This window comes from Toxoplasma gondii, chromosome V (assembly GCF_000006565.2).
Source record: "Toxoplasma gondii ME49 chromosome V, whole genome shotgun sequence".
NCBI classification, from domain to species: domain Eukaryota; phylum Apicomplexa; class Conoidasida; order Eucoccidiorida; family Sarcocystidae; genus Toxoplasma; species Toxoplasma gondii.
Genome location: NC_031472.1, coordinates 491,250 through 512,291, shown reverse-complemented (window position 1 = coordinate 512,291; position 21,042 = coordinate 491,250). Strand labels below are relative to the sequence as shown.

The 21,042-nt window shown below is 53.9% G+C and overlaps 4 protein-coding genes across 4 annotated transcripts; all 4 read left to right on the top strand.

Annotated features, from left to right (window-relative positions):
* The first annotated feature begins 3 nt into the window (after positions 1–3).
* Positions 4–962, top strand: TGME49_296340 (hypothetical protein). Its single transcript, XM_018782298.1, has one exon. The coding sequence runs from the start codon at positions 318–320 to the stop codon at positions 894–896; it is 579 nt and encodes a 192-aa protein (XP_018637850.1). The 5' UTR covers positions 4–317; the 3' UTR covers positions 897–962.
* A 272-nt stretch (positions 963–1,234) lies between these two features.
* TGME49_220650 (hypothetical protein) lies at positions 1,235–5,039 on the top strand (the record flags this gene model as incomplete). The annotated part of the gene is made up of 6 exons (XM_018779897.1): positions 1,235–1,243; positions 1,812–2,052; positions 2,751–2,848; positions 3,609–3,849; positions 4,398–4,729; positions 4,851–5,039. The coding sequence occupies 6 exons, from the start codon at positions 1,235–1,237 to the stop codon at positions 4,881–4,883; spliced, it is 954 nt and encodes a 317-aa protein (XP_018637849.1). The 3' UTR covers positions 4,884–5,039.
* Positions 5,040–5,144: 105 nt separating this feature from the next.
* On the top strand, positions 5,145–9,976 carry TGME49_220640 (hypothetical protein). The gene is made up of 3 exons (XM_018779896.1): positions 5,145–6,278; positions 6,913–7,188; positions 7,526–9,976. Exons 1-3 carry the CDS (start codon positions 5,189–5,191, stop codon positions 7,540–7,542), a joined length of 1,383 nt encoding a protein of 460 aa, XP_018637848.1. The 5' UTR covers positions 5,145–5,188; the 3' UTR covers positions 7,543–9,976.
* Positions 9,977–10,611: 635 nt separating this feature from the next.
* On the top strand, positions 10,612–20,877 carry TGME49_220630 (hypothetical protein). Its single transcript, XM_018779895.1, has 9 exons — positions 10,612–11,658; positions 12,219–12,459; positions 13,313–13,572; positions 14,122–14,362; positions 14,907–15,238; positions 15,796–16,789; positions 17,424–17,699; positions 18,037–19,409; positions 19,794–20,877. The coding sequence occupies exons 1-8, from the start codon at positions 11,200–11,202 to the stop codon at positions 18,051–18,053; spliced, it is 2,820 nt and encodes a 939-aa protein (XP_018637847.1). The 5' UTR covers positions 10,612–11,199; the 3' UTR covers positions 18,054–19,409; positions 19,794–20,877.
* The last annotated feature ends 165 nt before the right edge of the window (positions 20,878–21,042 follow it).

Below are 21,042 nucleotides of genomic sequence, written 5' to 3'. Positions count from 1 at the left end.
TACGGTATAGTGCCTACTGTTTCCACGCGTTCGGCGACTCCTACCGGTGCGCAATCAGCAGCACTGGAGCACCAGGCGGTGATGCGTCGCACCAACCGTTTCCAGTCCTTGGGAACGACAAGTAAAGACGGGCGTGTCGCGTGTGCTCCTCGAATGGGCGACTACCCAGGGACTACTTTCGACGGTTTACGAACAGTCTCCCCCAGGACTGTCGCTGTGGACATAGAAGCGACGGTGGCTTGTCAGCCGAACAACCGCTCCGCCGTAATAGGTCAGACCAGACAGAACTGAAGACGAAAAAGACGCTTGGCACATTTATGAAAGTTGTGTCGTGTGGCCGTCAAGTGCTTGAGCTCGATGTCTGGCAGGAGCGTCTCTGTCGGGTCGCAGCCGTTGGTTGCTGTACTCGGTTTACTGGCGGCGGTTCAAATGCGCTTAAGAAAAAGCCGCATCTGTGCAGGCAATTCAATCTCTGTGAGTCACTGTCGACATGCAAATGCGAAGCGTTGTGGTCAACTATGAGAAGGGGTCATTTTCCGAATTGGCGCTCTGTGGCGGAATGTTACATGTGGGGCAACCCACGCGGTGTCCTCGACAAGGAAACAGTGAATAATCTATCTGTCGGATTGACCGACATTTCGAGTAGAAGACTGACACGCAACCTCGCCTGGGAGGAGAAGACTGTACTGACGCAGGGGGGCCCTCGTCTGTCGCCCTGGCGTAACGAGCGGCCGTACCGTCCCGCTAGGTGGCAACCGCTGTGTGTTTCTTCGATGAGACAAGGATGGTATTTTGGGGGCCGCCGTCCCTGTTACGTCTACTTATCTCTCTACATGCTTTGGTGCAATGGCTGGGCGTCTTTCGCAGCAAACCACTCTCTAAGGCAGGAATCATAATTGTGTGGTTTCGTTCGTCGCCCGAGCTGCAAGCTGTCACTGCCAGCCACACGCCAGGTGACGCAGCATCGACGGAATCCGGAGAATCTTCCGACGGTCACGAGGGTGATTCAGCAGTATCCGAAAACCCCGACGACGTGTCCGCGTCGAGCTGCAGACAAGGGACCTCCGGTGTGGCACCACTGACATCTCCAGAGGACGAAGGATCGCGTTCCACGCTTGCCCGAAGGTTAGAGAAGGAGCTAGCGCAACTACGAGCTGAACGGCGTAGGATCCAAGCTAATCTGCGCAGCAAGCGTCGTCGCTGGTTGAGTGAAGAAAAATATTTGAGGTACAGGATGAGAAAGGTAACTATGGCACTCGAATGTATCACGACTGCTGCTGTCTTAGATCCTATGCATTGCGTGCACACTTTCGCTCCTACAGAAATGCATCGCCGACACCGAAGCACTCAAAATGAGTGCGTGGGCTCCTTCGCTAGAGATCAATCGCTCAACAGCAGCCACGGCGGAGCCACAGATTCGCGACATGAGTTCACCTGGATATGGAGGGGCCAAGGATGATCGATCGACGAGACGCGCATAGCATTCGGTGCATCAACCAGCATCGTGGAGTCGTCACACTCGCAAGTCGTATGAGACAACGCGACGTTCCGGGTGGTTGTCTGTGAATGTTGTGATATCTAGTGGGCTGCAGACATTGCGCATCAGAGTTTCTCGGTGCTGTAGGTGACTCTCTTTCGGACAAAGCCTTTTGATATCACGAACCCGGGAGGATGGCAATACAGGAAGAGAATCGCGTGATCAATGCACCGTCATCGCGTAGTTGAATCATCATGGCTCACGAGTGGTCGCGTTAATCGTGGGGGACCGTGACTGCAATCTGTGCCCGTGTGAGGCTTCCCCTTTTCCGCAGAACCCCGAGCGTTCCTCATCCCCAGAGTCTCTAGCACAGAGCATGGCAATGTACTGGAATACAATCGATAAGAAGAAACGAGAAATTCTTGTGGTGGAGCAGTCCATCCGTGAGGCCAAATTCCAAGAGGCAACCCTTCGCGCAAGGCTTCTCGAGTGCCGCAGAGGATGCAGCCAGGCACCAGAAGAGTCTAGCACTGAAGATTCTGCAGGCACGTCGACCTCGGCTGGTCAAATCCAGGGTAAGACTTCAAACTCTCATATCCGTGCAGCCTGGGCCAAGGCTGCAATTATCAAGAAGAAAAGGGGAACAGGATAATGCACTCGGAGTCTCGCTCGTGGTTCAGCCTTCCCACATCAGATAACACAGACAGGGGTTCTCTGGTCACGTGTTGGCATGCCAGGTGAGCCTGGATAATACCAACTAGAACACATGCATGGTGTGAATGTGGCAGGGCAACACTGTCCCGTAGCATATGCCATGCGTCTGCGCAGCTAGGCGGATACTCATATGTATATGGTAGATGCTAACTTCCCGGTTGAACGCTGACTCACTGCACCACATTGAGGCAGCTGTGCACCACCTCATCTCTGGACTGGTTAAGACAGCCGACAGGGATGCAGTTAAATATCCTGACGTTGTGCTTCCTTCACAGTACTGGTTAACAGAAACTGAGAAGTGAACGAGGTAAAAACCGTACAAGGATGCATTATATCCATTTGTGGATACCATGGTACGGGTGTAGGCTTCTCTTGGACAGGAATATGCAAAGGCGTTCTTTGCGGTCGAGAACCGGGGAGCGGGGGGAGGCGTTCCCATCACAATGGCGACGGCGGTTCGAAAGCGAGCGTCGTTCTATTCCCTTATTCAACTCTGTGCGCACATCGAGACAATCAGACGTGAGGCAATGAAACACTGTCAGCTGTGTGTCTGAGTCAGGATCGGCAGAAGCCGCAGAAGCATCCGGAGGTGACGATGATTCAGGGATTTCAAGAGACCGGCGAAGCCACGCGGCACTGGGCAGCAGCCGGTTGGTCGTACGGAACCCAACGCTGCCAGCGGAGTCCGGTGGTGGCACTTCCGGGCCTCCTCTAGGTGTGGAGGAGAGGCTGGAGCTGGCGCGAGCCGAGAAACACAGGAAGCAAATGAACCTGTATACTCTGCGACATCACTGGTTGACCGAATCCGCTTACGTCAAGTACAGGACGGTGTCGGCAAAATCAAAGCGGGATAAAACAGGTGTACGCGGCTGTATGGCACACTGTGTGTGTAGCATGCATGCTGGGTCCCCCGATTTTGCCGACAGAAGAGGGACACGATCGGAGTGTGTTCATTCTGTCATGGTTCGAGTAAACCTCTAACTATTCACGGCTAAATCTTCGGCATTCGAACCTAGCAGTGCACGTGGCTGTATGACAGAACGGAAAACCAACCACACGACGCGCCTGAGATTCACTGTTTCTGCTCGCAGCGTGACGAGTGCAGAAAACCAAAACAAGATGAGTCGAGTGGCGATTCGTGTGGCTGTTTCTGATGCGTGGCAAACCCGCAGGGTACGGGTTACCGCACGGTTGACGCTGCGTTCCTTGTTGGTAAAAACAGCGCTGCTGCCGACGAGGTCTGCTCAGTTCGCAGCTGGCGAAAAACCGCTGCGGGTGGCGTTTTGCTCTGCGGTTGTCCGACCGTCGGATTTGTTGGTCTGCTGATTCATTGATGGGCACGGCGATCTGTTAATAGTCGGCGAGCCTGTTTGACTCCTGTGGCCTGTGACTTTCTGCGTCACTGTCTCATGCTTAGGGGTCCCCGGTGTCCCCATCACCGAAACTACTGGAAGGGTACCGCGCAAGGTATAGGTCGACAGTCGATAAGAAGCGACAGGAGATGTTGGCGTTGGAGCAGTCCATACGCCAGGCTGAAGTCGAAGAAGCACAACTTCGAGCGTTGCTTCTCGGTCGCCGCAGTAAAGGCGGTGAAGCGCCGGCAGAGCCTGGGACAGAAGGACAGCCACCCCCGTCGACATCGACTGCCCAGTCGGAAGGTGAGAAGCAAGTCTTGGTTCCGCGAACTGAAGAGCGAACAGCCAACGCCGCCAGTTCTACTGACGCAGGTATGCTTGATCGCGTGAGTGCGTCTTGGCAGGACCGTTTCTGCACGCCTGTTGGTTTCCATGGAACGAAGAAGTTGTTATGGAACAAGGAGCTACCATCTCGGTGTGGCCTGACTCAAGGTCGCAGTTCTCGGGCACAAGAGAGAAACACCATGAAACAGGCGAGGTCGCCCTTGATGGGTCCCTCCTACAGTAGTCTAGAGGTCGCACGCGCACCGGTTGTATGGGCGCGTGTTTCGCAAGCTGGGACAGTCCCGATAAACATGACTAGCCGCATGGCGTGGTTTCCCTTGCTCAAGTCAGCCACAGCTTATGGCATATGGCGCGTGACACCCGTGTGGCTGCTCGAATCATCATTGTCGCGTCGGCGATGGAGTGAGGAGGAGAGCGTCGTTTGGTTCCCCGAGTCGAGCCTGCGTATGCAGCGAGACCTCTAAAGGCCGGTTTCGGGTGGGCGTTTCGCGATTTGCTCGTTGCAGGGCCAGGCGCGCAGGGAGGTCCAGGCATCCACGCCGTGCCGCCAGAAACAGAATCAGCTGAGTTGCCTGAGGCGACCTCGCCGGTTCCAGGCTGCTCCTGGTGGAGTAACAGCCCCCCCGTCACATCACTGAGGCCGCGGCCGAAGGTTGCCGAACCCGGCTGTTCTGTTGAGGAGCGCGTGACGAGGCTTCAGAGCGAACTGAGACTACTACGCGCAAGGAGGACGAACCTCACTCAGATGCGACGCGTCATTCGAAAGAGGTGGAGGAATGAGGACACATTTGTGAAAGTGAAACTTCAGAGACTCAACAAGCGTCGGAAGGCAAAAAATGTAAGCAACGCTTTATAGGGCTATGTACATACGCGGTAGGCATGATCTGCTGCAGGCAGGTGCTGTTAGCGTTTGTCAACGGGTGGTCCGTACGCTCTGCGATGTGATATGATTCCATCAGGCGTCTTCAAAACGACACGCTGACCGCATATGACTGACTGAGCTGTTTATCATGATCGTACTGGTTCCATCCTTGCCTTCCCACGCCTTCTAAACATGTTGTGATTGCGAATTCGGCGTTCGTAAAAGGCGGCTGATGACGGTAGCAGATAACCTGTCGATACCAATATTTGCGTGGACTGACTCAGCCCAGTAATAAAACCTTCCCCCAAAGGATACAAACAGTTGTACTACACCTGCTCGCTGATTCATATTAATGCACCCAGCTGCGGCTCAACATGGAGAAGCCAGTGCTGTTCTTGTGAATCGTCGGGAGCACTGTCCGTTGAATTTGCTAGCATGTGCTTTCAATTCGTCACGCTATGCTCGCCAGTGCGTCGACCTTTAAACGGCTCACACGGTTATCACTCTGTCCGGGTCAGGCTACGCCTGCAGATGGCTGCAATCGTGTTGTCGCCTGAGCTTCACCAGCAACTCTCTCAGCAATACCATGATCAATGTCCACGACAATTAGCGCGTATGGAGGATCTCAGCAATGAGATAAGGATGCTTGAGGAACAGGAGCAGAGACTAGCCGCTCAACTGCAGCATGCTCGACAGTCGAGTGGTTTGGCCGCAGAGACTCGAACGCAAGCGTCCGGTGTTTCCAGTTCCGCGGAGCCATCAGAGGCGTCGGATGTGGCTGGGCGAAGCTCTCCGCGAGGCACTATCCAGGTGCCTAGAGATCTGGTGGAACGACAATCTGAACCTGCCTTAGAAAAGCCCTTGGACGAGGCTGTTGCGTCACCGTTCGTTGCTCAGACTCCTTTCCGATCACCAACGCCAGTGACGACCACAGAAGGGGCTTGGCGAGAGTCAGCTGCCGTGGCCTCCACCACGCATTCTATGGCCAGCGGGGATCTCACAACATCATCGGACTGGTTGACGCACGCTGAGAGAACATCGGAGTCTGCTTCACCGCTGATTTTGCATCACCAGACGGCCCCTTTGTTTGCCGCAGGTGCCCCACAGGCGGTCGTGTGTGGGGGCCCCTGCACCAGCGGCGATAGCGGTGGACCCCCATATTCTCTATCCCAAGTCTTCGAACACGCCGGCGCTGCGCATACTACTGGGGACCCGCGCACAGAGAGTAATATTCCTGAGGACATCCTGGAGTTCGTTCTGTCCCATTCCGCACCAGCAGCGATGGCGTCTGGGGACGGTGCTGCGCTCCTCGCAGAATCGACACCCTCGATCATTCAGCCATGGAGTCCAGAATATTCGCCACCACCGATCATCTCCGCGAGCGAGCACGCGGCAACGAGTTCGTCGTGGCCCCACCCGACTACGAGTGCCTCGGACGAAGGCGCAACACCCTGCGCAGTCCCAGCTAGTAGCAGCGCGTTTTCGGGGCCATGGTGGAGCTCGCCTCAACCACAGCGCTCCTGGCGTAGGCATCCCACACACCTGCATACACATCCGAACGGTGACATCCCCGCATCACGAGAGTATCCGGACGAAATGAGATACCAGAGTCAAGGGGGGAGCTACGTTGCCACATGGATCGAACAATATGGTCCACATCTAATCGACTAGTGAATAATCATAGCACATCAGTCACTTCTCCGGGTGCCGGGGGGTGGGGCGCTTGAGGACGAGTGTGTAGCAGACATGGAGTCGTGTTGCGGCGATGAGCGGCACGGAACCTAGTCCGAGAAGGACGTCGGCCACTGTTTCGGAGTGCCGCCACTTGTGGGTGTGTAGAGATGGGAGCTGGCGGCATGTCTATTTCTTATACGGTACAGTAGGCCGGTTTGGGCTTGCAGCACACCCTCAATATTTTATGGTCTGACAAAACCACGTATTGGCCTCTATACGGCGGACTCGGTAAGTGCGAACACATTCGCAGCACTGTATTTGCTGCACTAGCCGTGAAGCGAACCTGATACGGGGAATAGAATTTATTGACAAGAGCTCCCGTGAATCCCAGAGCGGCCCGAGCAGGGATGATACAGGAAGGAAGCAGAACCCACGTACCATTTGTTGTCGCGGAAAGGTTGCCGCTGTGTCATCATTTTCAACAGATTTTCCCGGTGCCCTTGGACATTATGCACCTGTTTTTGGCGAGCCGCTACCGCCTGAACCTCGACAGCCACTGCTTCAGTCCCCTGCCCGGGCGCCTCCCGCCGACGTCATCCCGCCACATGCAGCCCAGCCGTCCACGGCGTTCGTGGATGTCCCTTCGATGTTTCAACAAAGCCAATTGCGGTCGCCTCAACTCCTGTCGATGCGCGTCCGGCCCCCGGATTCGACCTCTACCACACCGCCCTCCCTCACGTCACCCAGCCGAAGAATTACGGGTGAGCAAGTGAAGCAGTGCTGCCAACTCGCGAGGGTGTGGAATGTGACACCTCTGTTCACCTATTTCTACACAACATCTGTTTTAGAAAAGCGACGCGAACCCTACTGCGCCCCCATCCAGCAGTGTGTGCCGGTGTTTCGGATACGAATGTGTACACGAGAAGCTTTAGTGCAGTCTCATGACACGCGTCATGACAGACGGCATGACATGCGGCTTGACATGCAGACGTTTGCGTCTGGCTGCTTTGTGAACTCGCCTCCGAGAACGCCTCACATCAAGGACATTCTGGGAGCTGTACTGTGACAGTAACCGGCGCTTCATCCCTGTCCTTGCAGGTTCAGATTTAGAGTAACAGCGGGAATGGCTGCTGTCGCTGATTGGCCTCGCCATCGGGCTGCCGAACTATTCGGCACACTCGAAGAAGGTTAACAAGAACTGCTCGCTCTGGCATACCATGTTTTGCCAAATGCTATCGCAGGGTCTAGACACTAACGCACTTTCTTGGAAGGCTAGAATTGGTTTGGGAGTCTCAGAAAACGTTACAAGACGTGAGCGTTTTTCCTGGTGTCGCCAGATGTCCCAGCCCAAACTGTAGCCAAGAGCAGAGATTTCGCCGCCGCAGTTGCTTGCTTACCGCTTCAGTATTGATGGGGGAAAGAGCAAGTAGTATCGGGGGATATGTACGAGAGCCCACCGGTGAAGTGATCTGCGGAAGGGCAGATGATCAACAGCACGAACAGGAGGGGTTTTGTGATGCTCTGTACCACGATATCGTGTGGATGGATTACTGTTTTCTTTTTTGTGGGCCCACCAGCTGGTCTGTGTGGACCTAACAGCTGGATTGTCCGAGCCCGCCAACTGATCCCAACCCAATTGAGGTCCGTACATACCACGCAGAGTCCGTGTACAGTGACGTCTGCTCCTCCATCGCAGTGCACTTCTGGGGCAAGCACTGACAGCCCGTATATAGACTCCTCCAGACGATCTCGTTCCCTTGTTTAGAACATCCTACAGTCTCATCATGTTTTGCATAGCGAGACAAGAAGTGACAACAGCTCAATGACTCTCAAGCCAGCTTCAGAGCCCGCTTCAGAAAATATGCAGACTCCCAGGGTGTAGGCATGAGTGCAACGCAGGAGTGACTCTGCCAGAATTTTCGCTCTCACGCATAACGCGCCAACAGACAGAGGAAGTTTGTCTGCTACCCTGAGGGAGAACACTCAATCCCTGATTTGGGAGAACGCTTACTTGTTTCGGGGGCGTCCTACCTTGTCGATGAAATATGCATAACCATTCACGCACCTGTGTCAGGAGTCAATCGGGGGGTCGCAGTAGAGGCGCGAGGCGTTGAAGTTGTCGTGTCACCCACAAACCCACAGCAGTCTTCCTAATGGTGAACAAAAACGAGGGCTGCGCCAGTGGGCCAGTGGTGGAACTGGTCTGCAGAGAAGGCAGCTGACGCTGAACATGGTCCCACTAGCCAGTGGACAATCCGGGGCATCTGCGAATAGTGTGTTTAGACTGGCCCTCACAGGTTCGAGGTCCTCGGCGACGCTCTAAGCAGCGGAAGCGACTGCGACCTCGAGGCCAGATATTCTCACTATTGACGGAAGCCAGCAGTGTAGGTGAAGGCGTGGATCACCACCAATTGTCATGTTCCTGTACTGCTTCCTACGGCGTGTATACGCCACCGTTACGATACAGTTACACATCGAGTTGGCGAGTCCAGAGCGACACGCAGAGAGCCGATTAGACCCTGCTGTCCTCGACACTGGGAAGAGTCCGGCGGACTGGCTTCAGTGTGCATGCTTCAATATGTGCAGTATCAGACGCCTGCGTTCCAGTGGTATCGAGCGATATCCCATGTTCTTTGATGGATACCTCCAGATGCCCAACAACGTTCAAGCAGCGCTCAAACACCCTGAGAGGGTTACTGAACAAGGCAAGCCTAGAATTCAACTTTAGAGCGAACCCTGCGGCCACGCCTGAAAACCTCTCCCAAGCAATGGGAGGCTCGTAACTTAAGAATGGATCTCACACATCTACTCTCCCGCGCACTAGGGGCACTCTACATTCTCGTTTGTCTGCTGTCGGAGTTTCGTCATTGTACGAAGCCACAGTGATCTTCAGTAAGATAAAAACTCGAAAATGGCAACATCGCCTTGGTGTCAGTTCAATAAGAAACACCAGCAATGCACAGTCGATGTGGAACAGTTTCTTAAGAAATATTGGTGGATTAGCTCTCCTACAGCTTCGCGTTTCGGTGCAGAAGGCGCATGCTTTGCTCCAGTGCGCTTCATTCGTATGACTTGCGGGTCTGCATCGACATGTGCTCGCCGACTGACATTACGTCCCGCATGCCTTTTACCGGACGCAAGGCATACACCTAACAACCTCACTCGTTCTGTGTTGGTCTAACGTGATCACACGTCTTCCGACGCAAATCTCGGGCAGCGAGGTCTCCCACAACAGTGTCCGGTTTTCGTGGAACGCTTAAGCAATGCCGTTTTGCAATTAACAAGCGGCCCTGAAAACAACCAACCCACAAAAGTGCTAGTGGAGGCGCGGCGCCTCCGATGTGACGGTGAACCGAGGCCGCGTGCTGCGATGTGTTTTGATGAACTACGAGTGGCTTTGATTGGACGTCCAGTTAGTGACGCTGTATAACCCCATTCTAACGTTGCTCTTCTGGGCCTAAGGGCTTGCTATACAGGAAGCATGCAGATACCCTCATCCTGTCGTAGAGTGTTTTATTCGTCAGCCGCTGTAACATGATAGTGACTGCATGGTCGCACCCGCTCTTGAACCTTGGCAGAGCGCTAGCGCCAACAGCGGGCACCAGTGGTCTTGACTACTATGATCATTCCCAAGGGCGATGTTCTTCCAGTTCTCTGTCGTCCGAACACTACGCCGATATTAAATAATGGACCCGAAGGAGAGGTTCGAGAACAGCATCGAGGGCCGCCGAGACTGTCGATTGTGGAAGAACGGGCAGGGGACGCAGCGACACTGGCGACTCTTTGCGTAACACCAATCGCTTTTCGTTTGACTTACCTTCTCCGCAGTGTCGCCCAGATAAGCAGTTCCGACTGCATCGCGACTCTGGCCGCGGCAGTTACCAGATTGTGCTTCACTGCCGCAGTGCCGGCCGAGATCTGAGTTGAGGGAACAAGTAGCCATGTGATACGCACCTGCGTTTTCCGGGACGTAGGCGCCTTTCGGCGGGAGAGGAACTGTCAACCGATATAATATGTGGCCTCTCGCTACTCCTCCTAGCTGTCCGGGTTCAGCAGCGCTGCAGCGCCGGGGGCACCGCCACCGATGCAACAACCGTATTCGGTCTTCGAGAACGAGAGGTGTTTGTCGCGTGTGCTCGTCGAGTGGGACAGTACACAGCGCCCAATTTCCACGTTTTTGGAACAGTGTCTCTAGAGCTGACCAGTGGATGCCGGTGCGTTGGCGGGTTTTCAGAAATACAACGGCGTCGCTTTAGTGGGGCAGATCGTACAGGACCCAAGACGAACACTGCTCAGGAAAATTAAGAAGCATTTTTCGTGCGTTGTTGAGCGGTTGTATTCGGTGTCTCGCGTGAGCACCCATGTGGGGTCGCTGCTCTCAGTTCATGCTTTCCGCTTAGTTGCGGCATATTAAATCATGGCAAGGAAGACCCTCATGTATATGCGGTCCGGCCAATGGTTTATAGGGGATCGGCCTTGAAAAGGCCTAGCGTTGTCGTCAGTGACGCGAAAGTTCCGCAGGCGGCACTGGCGCTTTTGGGCGGCATGGTACACCTGGGGTAATCCGCCCGACGTTCTTCGCAAGCACACAGGGATGCACCTAGCTTGCTTATTTATTTTGCAGTTCCTGTAGAAAACTGAAGGGAGCGTCACAAGGAACGGGAACATTCTAGTGAAGAAGAGAGGCCCCGGACTGTCACCCCGGCGTAACGAATACACACACACCTTTTCACAAGGGGGCAACCGTGGTGTGTTTCGTCCATGGCACAAGGATGGTGCTCTGGGGGCCGCAATTGTTGTTACATCGGCTTATCGCTCTTCAAGCTGTGGCGGAATGGCTGGGCGGCCTTCATAGCAGACCAGGATATCAAGGGGGAATCGCGTTTTTCTGGTTCCGTCTCTCTCTTGAGCTTCAGGCAGTCACTGCCAGCCACGCACCAGATGGCGCAGCATCGACGGAAGCATCAAAATCGTCAGACGCCCACGATGATGATTCAGCAGTGACCAGCGACCCCGTGAACGAGCTACGGTCGCAAAGCGAGCAATTAGCTTTCGGCGTGACACTGTTGCCATCTCCAGACGACGAAGGATCTCGTTCCGCGCGTGCGCTTCGGCTGAAGGATCAGCTGGAGAATCTAGGAGTCCAGCGGCGCAAAACCCTAGCGAATCTGCGCAATAGGCGTCTTCGCTGGTCGGGTGAAAGCAGTTACATAAGGTACCGGATGAAAAAGGTAATTACCGCCTTCTCCAATAAAAAATCTGCGGGAGTCTAAGATACTATGCGGTTAGTGCGCATTTCCAGTTCCTCCCTGATGCCTACTCGATGTAGATTTGTTTTGCTTCGCTTGAGAGCAGTAGCTCAACAGCATCCACAGCTCGACCACCGACACGACACAGGCGTTCACCTGGATCTGCACGCGCCAAGAAAGAGCAATCGACGAGGCGCGCATGCTACTCAGTGCATCTCCCAGCTGCGTAGAGTTCACATACGCGGAATCCCTTCGAGGCAATATCACGTTCCGAGTGGTTGTCGTTGAAAGATGTGTTATCTGGTGGGCTGCAGAGAATGGGTTGACGTTCACACAGGCGTTTTCTCTATTCCAAATACTCATGCGTCCGACCGGGTCTGGTGATCGTGCGACCCCGAGGTGTTGCCGTTGCAAATTTAGAGTCGCCTGGTGAATGAACAGTCACCGCATTTGTGGGTCTCTGTGACTCATTGGTGGATGCGTTTATCGTTGGATACCCTCGTTCGAATTTGTGACCACGAGAGGCTTTTCCTTATCCGCAGGATCCCGCGGCTTTCGAATCTCCGGAGGCTGTAGCGCTGCTCAAGGCAAAGTACCGGTCGGCAGTCGACAAGAAGAGACAGGCGATCTCTGCGCTCGAGCAGTCCGTCAGTGATATGAAAATCGAAGAAGCACGCCTCCGTTCGAGGCTTGCGGAATGCCGCACTGGGAGCGGCTGTGCACCAGGAGAGCCCAGGGCACAAGGTCTTCCTGGCCCGTCGGCAGCGACTGGTCAGTCCCACGGTGAGGCTCCCACGTTAGAGCACCACGCAGCAGCGCCGCTGACTCATACCAGAAGTGAAGATGAACTGGAAGAAGCATCACTGCGTGCGACAATTCCCCACAATCTGTTCGGCGCGTCCGTTGGTTCCTGTGGAAATCTCAATTTGTGGTGAAACAGCAAGCCATCACATTAGTGGAGCCTGGGCTAAGGCTTCAATTGTTGAGCAGAAGAGAGGAACACGATAATACAGTCGGATTCTTTTTTGTGGTTCAGCCCTCCCACTTCACTAACATACACGTACGTTCTCTGGTTCCGTATTCATATTGCAGAGGAGCCCTGATAATACGAACTATCATACATGAACGATTCAGTGGGGCAGGTCAGCATTATCCCGTGGGCTAGGCCACGCACCTGGGCACTTACATTGGTACTCGAAAATATATATTAGATGTTAACTTGAAGACTAAATGTTCTGACAGAACCAGCATGGGTCTGCGGTACACCACCACATGGGTGGGAGACGAAAGACAGCCAAAAAGTGTTGGACTTGAATGTCCTCGGGCGTGAATGGCATTCTACATCACTTGTTAACGACTAGGTACAAGCCGTACAAGACCTAATCATGTCTATCTGTGCACCGTCGTACTGTAGGAAATCATCGGTTAGACAGACTCACGTTTAAGCTTTATGGGGGCCGAAAAACGGATAGCGACGGGAACGGTTCTTATCATATTGGCGACGGGTTCAGGAATCGAGCGTCGTTCTGTTCCTCTGATAATCTCTGTGCGTCGACGGCATCAAACGTCGCGAAAAGGAGTATTGGCAGCCATGCCAATAAGACAGGGTCAGACGGTGAGGGTGATTCTGTTTCAGCGGAATCAGAACGCCGCGAACGCCACTCCAAACGGAGCTGGAGCCACTTGCTCTCTGCACGGAAAGCTATGGCGCCAGCGGATTCCGGCGGTGTTGGTTCCGGGCCTCTTCTCGGTTTGGAGGAGAGGATGGAGCTGTTGCGGGCCCAGAAGCGCAAAACGCAGAACAGCCTGCGGTGCCTTCGGCATCAGTGGTCGACCGAAGAAACTTATATCAAGCACAGGATATCAGCGGCTAAACGACAGCTGGCTAAAAGAGGTGTAAGCGGTCTAGAATACTGTGTCGCTACCATGTTCGTTCTCGCGGTGCCGCCATCAAGAAACGGACGCGCTTGGGGGGTGTGTTTACTGTACCTCGGTTGAAAATAACGCTCTGTCACACGCTCTACTCAACGCCCGGCATGCCAATCTAGCAGTGCAAGTGGCTCCGCACGAAGAACGGAAAAGGAACAATGAGGCTCGCATGTCATCCATTGAATCGATAGGCAGCGTGTCGGCTGCAAACACGAAAACAATGAGAAGTTGTGTCGCATTCCGCGTGGATATCTGCGATGGCATTGATATCCGGATCAGACTGATTGCGACGCTGTTCACTCAGCTGTCCTCCGTGGTCGAAGAGCCCCCCTCTCTGACAAATTCTGTTGAATTGGCAACCTGGGGAATACCATCGCAGATAGTGGTTCCGGCAGCTGTTTTCGAGACATCGGATTTGCAGTGGTTCTTAACTAATTGATGAGATCGGGGATTGTCGGCGAGCCTGCAAGGAAACTCTGCCCTGTAACTGTAACTGCATCATTCTCTCATGCTCAGGGGGCGCCGGCGTTTCCATCATCGGAAACGCTGGAAAGTTACAGGCAAACGTACAGGACGAGAGTCGTTACGAGGCGACAGGAAATGGGTGTATTGGAGAAGCTCATTCATGAGATGGAAATAGAAGAAGAAAAACTTCGCTCGAGGCTTCTCAAATGCCGCAGCAAAGCCGGTGAAGCACCAACTGAACCAAGCACGGAAGGTCATGCACGAGCGTCGACATCGACTAGTCTGTCCCAAGGTGAGACAGGTTGAGTGGCTTCGCCGTTTGAAGAGCGACCATCTCACACCGTCAGTTCCACTCACTCGGCAAACCATGACTGCATGCGAGACTCTCCAATGTCGTTTTTTTGTGTCTGTTGGTTTTGACTAAGCGCAGCATATGTGCTGGGACTAGCAGCTATCATATTAGCGAGGCCTGAACCAAGGCTGAAGTTGTCGAGCATAAGAGAACAACACCGTACAACAGGCGGGGTCGCCCTTCAAGTGGCCCTAGTACAGTAGCCTACTGGAAGGGCACGCACCCGTTCCAGGGGCACGCGTTCCGCATGTTAGGGGAATCCCGATAATCATGACTACTCGCGTTCTACGGTTTCCGTTTCACAAGTCAGCCTCAACTCATGGCAAATCACGCGCGAAAATTGTACAGCGGCTTGAATGAACATTGTCACGGCGGTGACGTTGTGAAGAGGAGAGCTCGTTTGGTTGCCCGAGTCAAGCTACGTACTCACCGAAACCATTAAAGGCCGTTTTCGGGTGGCCGTTGCTCGACTTGGTCGTTGCAGGTTTAACGGTAACGGGACGTTCAGACATTGAGAGCGGATCGGCAGAAACTGAGTCAGCTGACCTACCAGAGGAGGCTTCACCGGTTCCAGGCTGCTCCTGGTGGAGTATCATCTCACCCGCTGAATTACTGGGGCCGACTCCGAAAAGTGCCGAGTCCAGCCCTCCTGCTGAGGATCGAGTCAAGATGTTAGAAAGCGAACTCAGACTATTACGCGCTAGGAGATCGAATCTCATTTCGATGCGGCACAACCTTCGATACAAATGGAAGAACGAAGCCTCCTATCTGCACACGAAACTGCTCATGCTGAAATACCGTCGGAAGGCGAAAAACGTAAGCTCTGTTTTCCAACGTTGAACACCTACATAGCACTGTGGCTGCCCTGCAGTTGAGGTGCTATCTATTTGTGCCAAAGGTTGCTGCATACCCTGATCCTAATTTTAATGTCCTGAACAAGCCTTTTCGAGCGAACAGTTGGCTGCATGTGCCGTGCGGAGCTTTCTACGGTATTCACACTTGATCTGCCGTTCCGTACCCCACTCCTTTTGAAGATACTGTGATCTCGAATCCGGCATTCCTGAGAGGAGGCTGGTCTCGGTAGATGATATCTGATCAATGGCAATACGTGTGTGTGTGATTCCATCAAGTACTGCGATATTCGCACAGAGGCCTGAAACATCCGGGAGACACCTGTCTGTTATATCATATTAATGGACTCAGCTTCGGCTCATTTTGGGGTAGTTGATTGTTCCTCTTGTGGAGCATCGGGAATCCTGTACATCGAATTTACTAGCATGTGATTTCACTCCGCCACCCCAGGCTTGCCAGTGCGTCGACCTATAAACGGATCACACTCGTGTTCGTCTATCCGGCTTATGCTATGCCCGCAGATGGCTACCGTTGGTTTATCGCCTGAGCTTCACCAACGCCTCTCTCAGCAATACCGTGAACGAGCCCCACAACATTTAGCGCGTGTGGAGGAAATGAGCAGACAAATAATGGCGCTTGAGGAAGAGGCAAAGGAAGTCGCCGTTCAACTTTTGTATGCTCGACGTTTGAGCGATCCAGCTGTAGAGACGCAAACGCAAGCGTCCACCGTTTCCAGCGCCACGGAACCCGCAGAGACGTCGGAGGTGGCTGGGCACCACTCTCCGCGAGACACTATCCACGCACGTAGAGATCTGGTGAAAAGTCACTCTGATCCTGCCTTGGAAAAGCCCTTGGACGAGGCTGTTGCGTCACCGTTCGTTGCTCAGATTCCTTCCCGATCACCAACGCCAGTGACGACCACAGAAGGGGCTTCGCGAGAGTCAGCTGCCTTGGCCTCCACCACGCATTCTATGGCCAGCGGGGATCTCACAACATCATCGGACTGGTTCACACACGCTGAGCGAACATCGGAGTCTCCTTCACCGCTGATTTTGCATCACCAGACGGCCCCTTTGTTTGCCGCAGGTGCCCCAGAGGCGGTCGTGTATGGGGGCCCCTGCACCAGCGGCGATAGCGGTGGACCCCCATATTCTCTATCCCAAATCTTCGAACACGCCGGCGCTGCGCATACTACTGGGGAACCGCGCACAGAGAGTGATATTCCTGAGGACGTCGTGGAGTTCGTTCTGTCCCATTCCGCACCAGCAGCGATGGCGTCTGAGGACGGTGCTGCGCTCTTCGCGGAATCGGCACCCTCGTTCAATCAGCCATGGAGCTCAGAGTATCCGCCGCCACGGATCGTCTCCCCGAGCGAGCAGGCGGCAACGAGTGCTTCATTGTTCCAGCCGACTACGAGTGCCTCGGACGAAGGCGCAACACTATTTGCAGTCCCAGCTAGTAGCAGCGCGTTTTCGGGGCCAGGGTGGAGCTCGCCACAACTGCAACCATCCTGGTGTAGGCATCGCATGCACCCAGATACGAATCCGAACAGTGGCATCCCCGCATCACGAGAGTATCCGGACGAAATGAGATACCAGAGTCAAGGGGGGAGCTACGTTGCCACATGGATCGAACAATATGGTCCACATCTAATCGACTAGTGAATAATCATAGCACATCAGTCACTTCTCCGGGTGCCGGGGGGTGGGGCGCTTGAGGACGAGTGTGTAGCAGACATGGAGTCGTGTTGCGGCGATGAACGGCACGGAACCTAGTCCGAGAAGGACGTCGGCCACTGTTTCGGAGTGCCGCCACTTGTGGGTGTGTAGAGATGGGAGCTGGCGGCATGTCTATTTCTTATACGGTACAGTAGGCCGGTTTGGACTTGCAGCACACCCTCAATATTTTATGGTCTGACAAAACCACGTATTGGCCTCTATACGACGGACTCGGTACGTGCGAGCACATTCGCAGCATTGTATTTGCTGCACTAGCCGTGAAGCGAACCTGATACGGGGAATAGAATTTATTGACAAGAGCTCCCGTGAATCCCAGAGCGGCCCGAGCAGGGATGATACAGGAAGGAAGCAGAACCCACGTACCATTTGTTGTCGCGGAAAGGTTGCCGCTGTGTCATCATTTTCAACAGATTTTCCCGGTGCCCTTGGACATTATGCACCTGTTTTTGGCGAGCCGCTACCGCCTGAACCTCGACAGCCACTGCTTCAGTCCCCTGCCCGGGCGCCTCCCGCCGACGTCATCCCGCCACATGCAGCCCAGCCGTCCACGGCGTTCGTGGATGTCCCTTCGATGTTTCAACGAAGCCAATTGCGGTCGCCTCAACTCCTGTCGATGCGCGTCCGGCCCCCGGATTCGACCTCTACCACACCGCCCTCCCTCACGTCACCCAGCCGAAGAATTACGGGTGAGCAAGTGGAGCAGTGCTGCCAACTCGCGAGGGTGTGGAATGTGACACCTCTGTTCACCTATTTCTACACAACATCTGTTTTAGAAAAGCGACGCGAATCCTACTGCGCCCTCATCCAGCAGTGTGTGCCGGTGTTTCGGATACGAATGTGTACACGAGAAGCTTTAGTGCAGTCTCATGACACGCGTCATGACAGACGGCATGACATGCGGCTTGACATGCAGACGTTTGCGTCTGGCTGCTTTGTGAACTCGCCTCCGAGAACGCCTCTCATCAAGGACATTCGGGGAGCTGTACTGTGACAGCAACCGGCTCTGCATTCCTGTGCTCGCAGGTCCAGATCCACAGTAGCCAGATCTGAATGGCGGCTTTCGGTGGTTTGCCTCTATTCGAACTGCAGCGTCTGGGGACTTGCACTCTTCCGCGATACTCGAAGACTGGCCTACAAATTTCACAAAGCGCCACAGGGAGCGAGACGTTTGCACGGTGTCGCCGGAGGTCCAACCCCAAGATGGAACCAACACTTTCAGTTGTACCATATCAGTTGCTTGCCTACCGCCTCTGTGTCGATTTGGGCAAGAGCGGGTAATGTCGGGGGACGTGTGAGAGAGCCCACCGGTGAAGTGATCTGCGGAAAGGCAGATTCGCAATAGCAAGAAGAATTGGGGTTCGTGGTGTAATGTAGCACGACTTATGTGTATGCACCATCTGTGTCTTTGGGGGGCCTTCCAGCTGGTCTATGAGGGCCTCCCAGCTGGTCTATGTGGACCTTCCAGCGAGCCAGGGCGAGCCCGCCAAGTCAAACCAACAAAACGGAAGATCTCACGTTCAGCGCACAGTCCGCATGTATGGCGCGACCTCTTCCCCTCCATCTCCGTGAAATTCTGAGACAACCGACGACAAGCTTACACAGGCATTGTCAGACAATCTCGTCCCTTTGTTTGTGACATCGTTCTGCCTCACCTTGTTTTGCATAGTGAGGCAAGAAGATGCAGCGGCTGATTGACACTCACCCCGTTTCAAAAGGTATGTAGATTCCTACGGTATAGACGTTGGGTGCAACGCAGGAATGGCCCTGTCGGAATTTCCCCTCTCCCGCATGATGCGCCAACTGGAACGTGGTTAATTGTGTGCTGGCGGAGAGAAAACACTCGATCCTTAACCGTTGGACCCCGCTTGTGTATTTCTGCATCACGCTACCCTATCGACAGAACATGCATAGCCATTTATGTGTTAGAGTCAATTGTCGAACAGGGAGTCTCGAGAGGTGCTGGAGTTGTTGCTCCACCCCCAAAGCCACAGCCACTGCCCCCCAGGGGCCCATGATACAGCTTATCGACAAAGAACGGAGCTGCGGTGGGACATGCTTCCAAAAGCCAACGGGTGGTTCAGGGTGTCTCCGAAGGGGGTGTTTACATTCACCGTAACCCGCCCTCCTCCCTAAGCAGTGTTAACATGATGCTGGACCAGGCCACAGCAGCAGGGAGCGGATAGAGTGGAAACACGTATTCGTACGCTCTGGCTCCCGGAAAGGTGCCTCGCATGAGCCATTCTGTCCAGTTCAGCTGCAGCTCCAAGTCAACGGCAGCGTCAAGTGGCACTGTATCCGGTGGCACTGAGGCGGCGGAGAAAAAGGTCCAAAGTTCGAATATCGGTTTGGCGGGAATCCGGACCCGTGCTCAAGAACAACAGAAAGATGGATATACAGTAAGGCGAATGTATACGTGAGCGTGGATCGCTGGAATGATGTCGCAAAACTGGCTTTTGAAAATGTTATACAAAAAGGCTTTCAGAGTCTGAGATACGGCGCGGGGTCGTCGCCGTTCGTCTGTTGCGAAATCGTGTATTTTGCCTTTGTCGGCCACCAAGGCAGGTAGAAGACGTGGAGCAGGCTCTGACAATGATTTTGTCCTTGTGGTAATCTGCTAGAAAGGAACTAATGTGGAAGTTTCATCGCTCCAGGTTGTGGGTGTTGATGATATCCATGTGACTAGCAGTTTTGTACGAGGTAGTGGTGGGGGATCGGTCACTCATGTTCGCGCAGATTGAGTGTCCCAGGCGGTGGTTTCTCTGACTGCACTGCTTCTTCAGGTTTTTCTACGTTTCCAGCTGTATGCGGCGAGGACAAAGACAACATATTCCCCGCAACTCAACGAGAGCGTCAGGGGTGCGGTACTCGGGTGCAGAGATACCTGAGTTTTGTTTCCAAGCCATCTGGACTGTTTGCTTCAGCAATCTGCTGATATATTAGCGACGGAAGTCAGCGTGTCATCCGTGGTCTTGAATTCTACCTTGGCGTCGTCTAGCGCTAATGTTAGCACTTCTTCTGAGGCTTCCGCCTACGTGCTGGTCGTCAATGAACTGCCACAAGACAGGGGCGAACTACTTCTCTATCAGTGTAGCCCACATCCAGGCACTCAAAATGAACGAGAGCCACAAGAAGCTGACTTATCCAAGACAAAGGTGTCTAACGTTCTTATTGAGGCAAAGCAGTCTGGTTAAGCCGCCGGGGCAGCAGTGTGACAGTTTTGGGGGATGTTGTGGCACCCGTGTCAAGTCTGGGGCTGAGGGTTCAATCATCCAATGGCGACAGTGGAGACTGATGGAGGGACAGTTAAGGGAAATTGAGAAAGCTGGGGTTGACGCGATTTCAGGGGATTGATGCGGTTGGTGAAGAGCCAGCCTGGTAGTACAACAACGCGATGGCAGGGGCTCCGTGCTAGTCACGTGCTTGTGAAACGCATTTTTGTTGTTTCCCTGTTGAGTTTTTTAACAGGAACTCTGCTAGTAGCAACCGAATGACCGCTGGCGGCGGCACGTGTCTCCCCTTTGGATTGTTTCTACATCTTCCTTCCCCACCATGTTACTATCGATGCCTCTGCAGTGCCACTATGGATATCAGAGGCCCATCGAAAAACAGATACCCAAGTCACCTGGTACTGGTTCTCGCTAAATTTTATGTAGTGGGCGGGAGCCGATTTTGGAGATCACGTGGCTAGTCGCTGGTGTGGAGACCAGCTGTAGTAGATGTAATCGACTACCGTGGTTGACCTGATGGCATCTGGTGGACACACTTGCTTGCCTTCGTTTGCCATGGGATTCTACTTGACTTATTCAAGAGAACATCGCTCCCAATGCATCAGAAGAACGCATTTGCAACACCACTTTCCCGGAGAAACTGGGGTGTTCCGAGACATGCTTACCAATCCAATACACTTATGTAGATGACTAGTGAAGAAAGGAGCAGTCCACCGTCTGTATGGAACGCATAGCTTTTAGAGCCCTATGGCGAGGACTACACCGGGCGCGTTTGTGTCACCACTGTTTTGGAGTTTTGTCA